This window comes from Bos javanicus, chromosome 7 (assembly GCF_032452875.1).
Source record: "Bos javanicus breed banteng chromosome 7, ARS-OSU_banteng_1.0, whole genome shotgun sequence".
NCBI classification, from domain to species: Eukaryota; Metazoa; Chordata; class Mammalia; order Artiodactyla; family Bovidae; genus Bos; species Bos javanicus.
In genome coordinates, this window is record NC_083874.1 from 17001630 (window position 1) to 17014448 (window position 12819).

General features: G+C 43.0%; 1 protein-coding gene across 1 annotated transcript; it reads left to right on the top strand.

The window, feature by feature from the left end:
* The first annotated feature begins 10227 nt into the window (after positions 1-10227).
* On the top strand, positions 10228-11833 carry LOC133250775 (heterogeneous nuclear ribonucleoproteins A2/B1-like). The gene has a single exon (XM_061422404.1). The coding sequence runs from the start codon at positions 10594-10596 to the stop codon at positions 11488-11490; it is 897 nt and encodes a 298-aa protein (XP_061278388.1). The 5' UTR covers positions 10228-10593; the 3' UTR covers positions 11491-11833.
* The last annotated feature ends 986 nt before the right edge of the window (positions 11834-12819 follow it).

Sequence of the window (12819 nt, forward strand, 5' to 3'; positions counted from 1 at the left end):
ATGCCAAAGTTAATGTAAAAAGATTTTAGACATTTTAGAGAATACAGAGGCTAATTGGTGATGCCTAGACATAAATAAAAACTAAGATAGATAGCAATACAGAACCTTTTTATTTTAGAAAATATTTTAATTTCTCTCTTTTTTTTTTTTTGGCTGTACTGGGTCTTCACATGGGCTTACCTCCAGGGGCAGCATGTGGGCTTCTCTTGCTGCCCTCCATGGGCTTCTGGTTGCAGTGCAATGGGCTTCTCTTGTTACAGATCATGAGCTCTAGAGTGCAAGAGCAGTAGCTGCAGCCCAGAGGCTTAGCTGACCTGTGGTATATGGGATCTTAGTTCCCTGACCAGGGATCTAACCTGTGTTGGAGGGTGGATTCCTTTTCTTATATAATTTTATTTATTTATTTCTGGTTATGCTGGGTCTTCATTGCTGTGTGGGTTTTTCTCTAGATGCAGCGAATGGGGGCTACTCTGTAGTTGCGGTGCTTGGGCTTCTCACTGCAGTAGCTTCTCGTTTTGGAGCATAGGCTCAAGAGCACAGGCTCAATAGATGTGGTGCACCAGCTTAGTTGCTCTGAGGCATGTAGGATCTTCCTAGATCATGGATCAAACCCATATCTCCTGCACTGGCAGGAGGATTCTTTACCATTGAGCCACCAGGGAAGTCCCGGGAAAATGGATTCTTAACCAGTGGACCACCAGGAAAGTCCCGAGAACCTTTTTAAAGTGCTAAAATAAATCTCATGTCAAGACAAAATTCTATACCTAGCATCAAAATGGTCCAAAATAAAGATGTCTGAAAAACTTAAAGTGAAGCATTTCATTGTTAGTAGCCTTGAATTGGACAAAGTACTAGACAGTGTTATTAAGTCCAAAGGACAATAATTCCAAATTAAACACTAGGGATGCAGGAAAGAATAGAGTCAACAAAAGAGAATTTAAAATAAATATCAATGAATTTTGGCTTATAAACAGTTCAAGAAATATGTCATGGAGATTAAAATATATGTAGAATTAAAATGCATGACAGCAGTAATAGAAAAGCCAGGAAAGTTAAAATGAAATTGAAAGTATTCTAAGATTTTAGCTTTGAGAAAAGTCATAAAAATGATTATCTGTATTTGTTGTTTAGTCACTAAATTTTGTCCAACTCTTTTGTGACCTTAGGGACTGTAGCCCACCAGGTTCCTCTGTTCATGGGATTCTTCAGGCAAGAATACTGGAGTAGGTTGCCCAGCCCTCCTCCAGGGGATCTTCCTGACTTAAGATTGAACCAACATCTCCTGCAACTCCTGCATTGCAGGCAGATTCTTTACCACTGAGCCATGGGGGAAGCCGAAACATATATAGTACTGTATGTCAATGGTGTGTCAATGATATCTCATGAAATCAGAAAAAAATTTTTATGAAAAAAATTAAAAGTACAAAAAAGTATAAATCAAAGAGGACAAACAACTGTATTTTTCTTCAGAATTATTTTATTGAATCATAAATGTATACCTGCTTTCTAACTACCCTCTAAAATTTAAGGAACAATGTTATGCCTCATTACAACATACTCCTGGCTAACAGCTTTTCAATATCTGAGAAAAATCTTGCAAAAGTTTTCACATGATCAAAATAAGGATGCTTCTACACTCTGACAAAGACCACTAGAAAAAAATAATTAAGCTAAGAAACAGTCTCAAAGGCATTTTCTATATAGTTTTTCCTCTGCAGGCAGGTAATGTTCTTAAATAATCCACTCCACTCACCAATGGCTCTGCAGCTGCTCTGGTGTCTTCTGCCACATCACTGCATGTTTACTCATGGCTGAGACAATTCACCCGAAGCTGTCCTGTTACCTCTGGGCTCTCATCCTCCGCTATTTAGACAGTGAGTGAAAGTTGCTCAGTCATGTCTGGCTCTTTTCGACCCCATGGACTATACAGTCCATGGAATTCTCCAGGCCAGAATACTGGAGTGGGTAGCCTTTCCCTTCTCCAGGGGATCTCCCCAACGCAGGGATTGAACCCAGGTCTCCTGAACTGCAGGCGGATTCTTTACCAGCTGAGCCACAAGGGAAGCCCATGGCAAACAGGAAGAAGCTCAATATGAGCTTTGCCCTCTCAACCTCCACTTCCTCCACTGCCTTCTGGACCAGAGTTTCAGTCTGTAAGTTTTCCCTACTGCTGGCAGTAGTTCCTCAGACTTTCTTCTGTGGTTTCAGACTCAGTTGCTTCAGTTCAATTCCCCATAGCTGAAGGAGATGAGAGAGATCTCAGCAAAGAACGCAGGTCTCAACTGTCCTGGCTCTGGTGAGAACCTAAGGTGCTCCAGGAAAGTACCTCCAGGAGCATCTCCACGAAGACTCAGCAATGCTGCTATGGCCTCTCAGCTCCTGTCTCCCTTGAAGCAATCCTGAGCGATTTTCTATCTTCCTGCAAAACATATCAGTTGAAGAGAGTGACCTTTCCAGAATCAGTCATCAAAATTAATATTCTATTTTCTCTATTAGTTTTCAAATTGTGAATTGTATATGTGTTATCATCTCTTCCTTTTATGTTGATTTTCTCACCTAGTTGAATACCCAATGAAGGGAAGAGTAATGTGGACTTTAATGGTTCACACTGACATTCTTCATACTTATTTATTCACTTTGCTTTTAGAAGGGGATCAGATACATTTTGTTGAAAGAAAGTATTCAATCTCCAAAAACACTTTCTAAAGTTTTCTCTGAAAGTCACTCAACCTCAGTTATACCATGATACCACCTTTTTGGCGGGAGACTGCAGTCAACGGTCACTATGATTTTAACATTCTTTCTCTCTTAATCCATTTAAGACTCTAACCATAATAATCTACTTAAAATGTAAACCTAATCAGTGCACCCTTTCTTTTACAGCCCATCACTTCTGTCTTCAGAGGACGTTTTTGGAGGGAGAAAATAAAAATATTTTAATCCTCTTGTCCTGCCATAATTATTAACACAATCCCTTTCAACACCCAGTATTTCCCAGTTTGGAAAGAAAATCATGTGATCCTTATGTTTACAGAGTTTACACCTATTACATGCCAAGCTGTGGACTAAGACCCATGATTCAAAATGTCACTGAACAAAGTCTTGCCCCAATGTATTTGAATCTTCATGACAGAAAAGATATTTTTTTACTCTATTCCTAGGTTTATTTAACTCTACACAACAAAGATCCACCACAACATCATCTAAAATGCCACGAAGTTACAAAACCCAAAAGAGAAAATAAATAGTACTGACTGTACAATAAAAGCCAAAAAAGCAGTGTACACATTGCCAGAGTAGCCTGCAGGACCATGAACAGCAACACAACTGCCCCCAGTAGGGGTGGTTCTGTGATGACCTGGCAGATCTGGCTCGCAACTTGCCAATTTCAGAGAAAGGGAGTGGAATGTGTGCGTGCGTGTGTGTGTGTGTGTGTGTGTGTGTGTGTATACACGTGAAAAGAACTATTTGGGGCAGATAACATGGGGCATTTGTCCCTAGAGGTCAGAAGAGGACCCTAGCAGGGGAGCAGGGCTAGGATAACAGGAATGGCATCACGACAGGACCAGGCCAGCAGATCAGCCCAGCTCATTTGGGACATGGGAAAACGTGTTCCCAGGCCGGGGATGTCCCTCCACCTGGAGCCCCCTGGCTCATCCCTGCTGCTTTGCTAGCTACATGACTCCCAGGAACTATAGAAACTTGGAAGTTTTCCAGCCAGAACACTAGAGGGCACCTTTCCAAGCACAACCGCAAACCAGCAACACCCCTGCAGCCAGAGCTCTGCTGCTCGAGGACACGTGTCAACTGCTGCCCTCACCTTCGGCAGGAGACGGAGCTGGAGCCGCTCCAGTGGCGGCGGTGGCGGCGGGGGGATCGGGGTCGCTGGCGCTTGGGGGACCTGCCCCAAGGGGAACGCGACCTGCTCCTCCTCAGCCTGTGCCACGTGGAGGGGGCGGTGGCAGCATTCTCCGGGGAGGGCTCAGTCGTCTGGGGGTGGCTGGGGCCAGGGGGCCAGCATGGCTGTGGCCGTGATCTGCTGGGCGTCGATTGCTCTCCCTCCATGTGCTTGAGCGCCTTCGCAGCCTCTTCCGGATTCTTGAACTCCACGTAGGCGTGGCCTTGAGACGGATGCGCGCGCATCCTTTCTCTGGGCAGGTCGATCGCTCTAACTCCGTGGAAGCTGCTGCTACTGCCGGAGAACCGAGAGCCTAGCTGCCCGACAGGACTGGTGGAGCCTATCTGCCACTTGGTAAACAATTATTGATGATAAAGAGATTGGAGAAGGGCAAACTGATGACACATATGGATCAGGGAGCTGAATTTTTAAAAACATTCTATTGTTTGCTAAATGTTCCCAGAAATACAAGAGCCAGTGATGTACTAGATTATTTTAGCCCCATACAGTTCAGTTCAGTCGCTCAGTCGTCTCGTGAATCGCACACGCCAGGTCTCCCTGTCCATCACCACCCCGGTTCACTGAGACTCACGTCCATCGAGTCAGTGATGCCATCCAGCCATCTCCTCCTCTGTCGTCCCCTTCTCCTCTTGCCCCCAATCCCTCCCAGCATCAGAGTCTTTTCCAATGAGTCAACTCTTCGCATGAGGTGGCCAAAGCACTGGAGTTTCAGCTTTAGCATCATTCCTGCCAAAGAAATCCCAGGGCTGATCTCCTTTAGAATGGACTGGTTGGATCTCCTTGCAGTCCAAGGGACTCTCAAGAGTCTTCTCCAACACCACAGTTCAAAAGCATCAATTCTTCGGCGCTCAGCTTTCTTCGCAGTCCAGCTGTCACATTCATACATCCAGTTTTTTTTTAATGTTTTAGACAACATTAAATGTACAAAGAGGGCTTCCCTGGTGGCTCAGACGCTGAAGAATCTGTTGGCTATGCAGTAGACGTTGGGTGCATGCTAAGTTGCTTCAGTCGTGTCCGACTGTGACCCTATGGACTGTAACCCTCCAGGCTCCTCTGTCCATGGGATTCTCCAGGAGAGAATACTGGAGTGGTTTGCCATTCTCCCGCTTCAGGGGATCTTCCAGACCCAGGGATTGAACTGGAGTCTCTTCTGTCTCCTGCATTGGCAAACAGGTTCTTTCCCAGTACCGCCACCTGGGAAGCAGTAGACATTAAAGAAAGCTTTATAGAAACATTAAAATACACAAAGGGACTGGATTAAGTTGGAAGAGAAATGAGGTAAAGTTCGACGTCGCCTCAGAGGATATCTCAGGTAGAGAAATCAAAAAGTGAGAAAAAAGAAAAGACACTGTAAAATAACTTAAGTCACCTTGACCCTGGTGTGAGTGATATAGGCAAGTCACAGACAAAACCCTTACCACAAGTCCTAGCACCTCACCACTGTGTCACGCCCAGGGCTCATGGACGTCCAGTCTGTACTGTCTTCGTTACAGCTCAGGGCCACCACAGGGGAAACTAAACCACGAGAGGCAGACCCCGTGCTGCTGTATCAGGCAGATGGCTGGAACATTCTGTCTTCTTCCAGCTTAAAAATGGGATAGTCTGGGCTTTGTAGTGTCATTTAGTTCAGAACTGCCTTTCATGGGAGCACTGCCTCCTCAGCCCACATTATAAGCACTATTAATAGGAAGAGAAAGAAATCTGAAACCCAGTATGGCAGAGTCTGGGGTAGTGTCTATGCATTTCTGCCAAGGGGTCAACCCAGGCCTCTATCTGTAATAAGGACCCTCCTATCAAGTCTCAGAAAGCTTCTCCACCTCACCAGGCTTGACCAGTGGTTTTCAGAATGAGAAAATGAATCCTTGGACCATAAGCAGCAGCAGCGCCTGGGGAATTACTACTAGAAATGCAGAGTCTCAGGCCTTGCTCCCAGATGTGATGAAGCAGAGACTCTGGGATGGAGCAGCAGAGAGCTGAATTAAAAAAGAAGGAAGGAGGAAAGAAAATACCAGAAAAATAAACGACCCAATCAAAAAAATGGGCCAAAGAACGAAATAGACATTTCTCCAAAGAAGACATACAGATGGCTAGCAAACACATGAAAAGATGGTCAACATCACTCATTATCAGAGAAATGCAAATCAAAACCACAATGAGGTACCATGTCTCGCTGGTCAGAATGGCTGCCATCAAAAAGTCTACAAACAATAAATGCTGGAGAGGGTGTGGAGAAAAGGGAACTCTCTTACACTGTTGGTGGGAATGCAAACTAGTACAGCCACTGTGGAGAACAGTGTGGAGACTTCTTAAAAAAACTGGAACTAGAACTGCCATACGACCCAGAAATCCCACTGCTGGGCATACACACTGAGGAAACCAGAGTCAAAAGAGACACATGTACCCCAACATTCATTGCAGCACTGTTTACAATAGCTCAGATGTTGAAGCAACCTAGATATCCATTGGCAGACAAATGGATAAGGAAGTTGTGGTACATACACACAGTGGAATATTACTCAGCTATTAAAAAGAATGCATTTGAGTCAGTTCTAACAAGTGGATGAAACTGGAGCCTATTATACAGAGTGAAGTAAGTCAGAAAGAAAAACACCAATACAGGATATCAATGCATATATATGAAATTTAGAAAGATGGTAACGACAACGCTATGTGCATGACAGCAAAAGAGACAAAGATATAAGGAACAGAGTTCTGGATTCTGAGGGAGAAGGTGAGGGTGGGATGATTTGAGAGAATAACATTGAAAAGTGTATTGGAAAGAAAAGTGAAAGTGAAGTCGCTCAGTCGTGTCCGACTCTTTTCGACGCCATGGACTGTAGCCTACCAGGCTCCTCCCTCCATGGGATTCTCCAGGCAAGTACTGGAGTGGGTTGCTGTTTCCTTCTCCAGGAGATCTTCCCAACCCAGGGATTGAACCCAGGTCTCCTGCATTGCAGGCAGACGCTTTACCATCTGAGCCACCAGGGAAGACTCAAAAAGTGTATTACCATATGTGAAATAGATCGCCAGTCCAAGTTCAATGCATGAAACAGGGCACTCAAAGCCAGTGCACTGGGATGACCCAGAGGGATCGAATGTGGAGGGAGGTGAGGGGGGGCGGGTTTGGGGCGGAGGGGACAGCATGGCTGATTCATGTCAATGTATGGCAAACCCCACAATATTGTAAAGTAATTAGCTCCAATTAAAATAAACTGGAAAAAAAAAAAGCCAAGAAACTTGTGGGTAAAACATTTTTCAGAGAGAAATATTTAAACAGAGCCTGGGCAAATACTACTTCTACTTCATAGTGATTTTGTTTAAAAAAATATGCCTTCTTACTCCAAGAAAACTTCATACGTACAGATATAAGAACCCTTGAATCTTTGTTAATACTAACACCACAGAAAAAACTTTCAATAAGGTAACTTTTTGTCTTAAGGGCAACTGTTTGCTAAATTAAAGAGATTTTACATAGGACAAGGGTAAATCTACCAATACAGAGACTCGAGTTTGAGCCTTGGTTCAGGGAGATCCCCTGGTGTAGGAGACGGCAACTCACTCCAGTATTTTGCCTGGGAAATCCCATGGACACAGGAGCCTGGTGGGCTGTGGTCCATTGTTTTTGTTTAGTTGCTCAGCTGTGTGACCCCATGGACTGCAGCACGCCAGGCTTCTCTGTCCATCACCAACTCCCAACCTGCTCTAACTCATGTCCATCGAGTCGGTGATGCCATCCAGCCATCTCATCCTCTGTCACCCCCTTCTCCTCCTGCCTTCAATCTTTCCCAGCATCAGGGTCTTTTCTAAGGAGTCAGCTCTTCACATCAGATGGCCACAGTACTGGAGCTTCAGCTTCAGCATCAGTCCTTCCAATGAATAGTCAGGATTGATCTCCTTCAGGATTGACTAATTTGATTTCTTTGCAGTTCAAGGGACTCTCAAGAATCTTCTCCAACACCACAGTTCAAAAGCATTAATTCTTCAGCATGCAGCCTTTTTTATGGTCCAGCTCTTACATCCATACATGACTATTGGGAAAAAACCATTGCTTTGACTATATGGACCTTTGTCTGCAAAGTAATGTCTCTGCTTTTTAATATGCTGTCTAGGTTTGTCATAGCCTTTTTCCCCCAAGGTGCAGGTGTCTTTTAATTTCATGGCTACAGTCACCATCTGTAGTGATTCTGGAGCCCAAGAAAATAAACTCTGTCACTGGTCCATAGGGTTGCAAAGAGTTGGACATGACTGAGCAACTGAACACACACACACACACACACACACACACACCTTACTGTGAAGGAAATATGGTATAAAAATGCCTTTTTAAAGGTTATTCACATAAAATATTGGCTACCAACTGAGTAAAAGAAAAACATTACATGTTCATAGAGATTGCAAATACCAGCCCTCCAAACGTATTGAGTTTTTTCATCTAGAGTAGTATCTGACGGTGTCAGTAACCTCGAATTCTTGTGTTTGTGGGTACAGATTTAGGAATCTCTCCAGTGCCTTCCTTCGGAGAGAGAGAGTGTGTCCTCTGGATTGGGTTGTTCACTCCTTGGGTTGTCCACTCTCTTCTCCTATAAAAGGAGAGTCAGAGGCAGAAGTCAGCGGACTTTCCAGCAAGTCACAAGATGTCTGCATCTCAGGAGTGGTTGGAGGACAGCTCTTAGAAGATAGAGGATCTTGTACTGACCAGATTTCCAAGCTAGCCTCTTCTGGCAAGTGTGGAATCCATATTGAAGGCAAGAGAGTGTTTGTGTGTCTACTTTCGTCTTTTGTAAAATCTCTTTAATTTAGCAAACAGTAGCCCTTAAGACAAGATGTCACCTAATTGAAAGTTATACTCTTTGGTGCTAGTATTAAGAAAGATTAAAAGTTTTGTGTATTTATGTATATGAAGTTTTCTTGGGGATAATCTAATTTTTTAAAAACAAGATCACTATGAAGTGGCAGTGATATTTGTCTGGGCCCTGAGGTTTTTCATTTACAATAGTATCTGATGGTATCAGTAGCCTCCAATTCTTGTGTTTGTGAGTACAGATTTAGAAATCTCTCCAATACCTTGGATTTGAGAGAGACCATGTCCTCTGGATTGGGTTGTCTAGTGATTGGGTTGTCTACTGATTTGGTTATCCACTCTCTTGCCCTATAAAAGGAGAGTCAGAGGCAGAAGTCAGTGGACTTTTCAGGGAGCCACAGCCTGACTGCATCTCAAGAGTGGTCAGAGGACAACTCCTGGAACTGGAGGAACCTGCATTGACCAGATTTCCAAGTTGGCCTCTTCTGGTGAGTGATGGCAAGAGAGTATCTGTCTGTCTACTTCTGTCTTTTGTAAAATCTTTCTGTGTGAGGTAGATGTAGTGTTTGCCTAGGCTCTGTTTAAATAGTTCTCTCTGAAAAAATGTTTTACCCACAAAGTATTTGGTCTTTTTCTCTTCAAAACTTCACTTCTCTGCTTCACATGCCATCAGTTTGACCTTTCCCAATCTCTTCATCATTAATACTTGTCATTAATATTTTTTCTTTCTTATTTCTCTTCCCCCATATCTCCATCTTTCTCTGTTACTGTGTTGTCCTTATTATCACAGCACTTTACTGTACCTAACACTGTAGTAAACATTCTTTCTCTCATCAAGATTCAAATAAACTGGGGCAATGATTTTGTTAAGTGAAATTCTGAATCGTGGATTTTAGTCCACAACTTGGCATATAATAGATGCTCTGTAAGTGGGAGGATCAGTGCTTTTTTCCTCCAAACTGTGGCATCTTAGATGTTGCTGCTGCTGCTAAGTCGCTTCAGTCGTGTCCGACTCTGTGCGACCCCATAGACAGCAGCCCGCCAGGCTCCCCGTCCCTGGGATTCTCAGGCAAGAACACTGGAGTGGGTTGCCATTTCCTTTCCAATGCATGAAAGTGAAAAGTGAAAGTGAAGTCGCTCAGTCATGTCCGACTCTTAGCGACCCCATGGACTGCAGCCCACCAGGCTCCTCCGTCCATGGGATTTTCCAGGCAAGAGTACTGAGTGGGGTGCCATTGCCTTCTCCGCTTAGATGTTGAGAGGGGTAATATTAATAATTATGGTGGGACTACAGAAATGAAATGATATTTGTATTTTCTCCTTTTAATATATCTTCTGAGGAAAGAAGTGTTAGGTGTAAAAGAAAGGATACCCTGATTAGGTTTACATTTTAAGTAGATTATGGTGATCAGATTCTTACATGGATTAACAGAGAAAGGAGTTGAAATCCTACTGAAAGTTGATTGATAACAATAAAGGTGATATTGTATAACTGAAGTTGATTTTTTGAGAAAACTTCAGAGAGTGTTTTTGGGAGTTTGAATAGTTTCTTTCAAAAAAATATATTCGAGCTCCTTCTAAAAGCAAAGTGACTAAGTGAGCATGCCATTGTAAACCACTGAGTATCAAATTTAATGAGAAAATCAACACAAAATGAAGAGCTGATAAAACATGCATTTCAAAATTGGAAACTAATAGAGAAAATGCATTGTTAATTTGATGACTGGGTCTGGAAAGGTCACTCTTGGAAATGGTGTTTTGCAGGAAGGCGGAAACGTGCCTAGAGGCCATAGCAGCATCGCTGGGTCCCTGTGGAGGTGCTCCTAGAGGCATTTTCCTGGGGTAGCTGAGGTTCCCACTGCAGAGCCAGGACATGTCTGGTCTGCATTCATCCCTGAGACCTCTCTCATCTCCCTCAGCTATGGGAAATCAGGCTGAAGCAACCGAGTCTGTGATGGAGAAAACCTGGAAATCTGTTCCTATGAGAAGGCAACAGAAAGAGGCCGAACAAATCCGTAAACTTTTCATTGGCGGCTTGAGCTTTCAAACCACAGAAGAAAGTCTGAGGAAGTACTACCAGCAGTGGGGAGAACTCACAGACTGTGTGGTCCTGAGGGACTTTGCCAGTCAACGATCAAGAGGATGTGGTTTTGTCACCTTTTCATCCGTGACTGAGGTGGATGCTGCCATGGCGGCCAGACCCCATTCCATTGACGGCAGAGTGCTTGAAGCCAGACGTGCCGTCCCAAGAGAGGCATCTGGACAGCGAGGGGCCCACTGGACCCTGAAGAAGCTGTTCGTTGGTGGAATTAAGGAAGATACCGAGGAGCATCATCTTAGAGAGTACTTTGAGAAATATGGAAAAATCGATGCCATTGAGATCATTACTGATAGGCAGTCAGGCAGGAAAAGAGGCTTTGGATTTGTGACTTTTGATGACTATGATCCTGTGGATAAGATAGTGTTGCAGAAATACCATGCCATCAATGGTCATCGTGCAGAAGTCAGGAAGGCTTTGTCAATATGGGAAATGCAGCAAGTCCAAGGTTCTAGAAGTAGAAAAAGAGACCCTTTTGATTTTAGTGTTTCTTCTAGTCGGGGTGGAAATTTTGGACGAGGGCCAGGAACTAAATTTAGAGGAGAAGCTGATGGATATGGAAATGGCCCCAGGTCTAGGGATAGCTGTCAAGGGTATGGAGGAGGACCTGGAGGTGGGAATTTTGGAGGTTACCCTGGTTATGGAGGAGGAGGTGGAGAATATGCTGGTTGAGGTCCTGGGTATGGCAACCAGTGGGAATTCTCTGGAGGTGGTTATGGCAATAATTTTGGAAATTACGACCAGCAACCTTCTAACTATGGTCCAATGAGAAATGGAAACTTCAGCGTTGGCAGGAATAAGGCGGCCCCATATGGTGGAGGCAATTATGGCCCAGGAGGCAGTGGCGGAAGTGGGGGTTATGGAGGCAGAAGTGGATATTGAGCTTCTTCCTGTTTGCCCTGGGCTTAACTGTCTAAATAGCAGAGGATGAGAGCCCAGATAAACAGTTTCAGGTTTTTGAATTAAGGACATTAAGGAAACTCTTATCTCAGTCATGAATAAATAGTGATGTGGCAGAAGACAACAGAACAGGTCCAGAGAGCCATTCTGTTGGTGGGTTGGAAGGCTGTATAAAAAGACACTTGTGAATTTTATGCAAGTGAATTTGAAAACTTTGATGAAATATATATATATATATATATATATATTTTTTTTTTTAGTAAAAGACAAGTTACTTGTCCTCTTCCTGGAGGGGTCAAAGAAAATAATTCTATATCATATAATGAAATTATATTTAGACTTAGAAGGCTTTCTACCAAGAAGAAAATGCCTTGGAGACAGTTTCTCAGCTTCTTCCTGTTTCTTTGTTGTCGTGGTCTTTGTGAGATTGTAGAAGCATTCCTTCTTTGATAACATTAAATTTGCAAGTTTCAGGTGACATGTGAAAACTTTTTAAAGATTTTACTCAAGTTTTGAAAAGCTATTAGCTAGGAGTATGTTGTAATAAGAAATAATGTTATTCATTAAATTTTAGAGTATAGAGGTATGAAGCAGTTGTAGATTTTTTATTTAATAAAATAATTCTAAAAGAAAAACAATTGTAGTTTGTCTGCTTTCATTTATAGCTTTTTGTACTTTAAATTTTTATCTTTGTAATATTTTTTATACTTTCAAGAGATATGGATGTACAGTACTATATATTTTGAAAGTGTGTAGCATAATGATATGACATCTATATCATGCAGTGATTACCACAATAATATTTAACATCATCATCTCAAATAGTATTAAAAAGATAAAGAAAAAAAAGATTTTTGTGTGTGCAATGAGAATTCTTAAGATTACTCTCTAAACATCTTTCCTAGATATCAACAGCAGTGCTAACTGTACTGACCACAAGTCCATGCTCTGTAAGCACAGTGAGACCACATAATACCAAAATGTGGGAGTTTGTAGCAGGGAAAGATTGATTGCAGAGGCAAGCAAGGAGATGGGTGGCTCATGCCTTAAAACCCTCCAAACTCTGTGAAAGCTTTCAGCAAAGCCCTTTTCCAGGAAAGG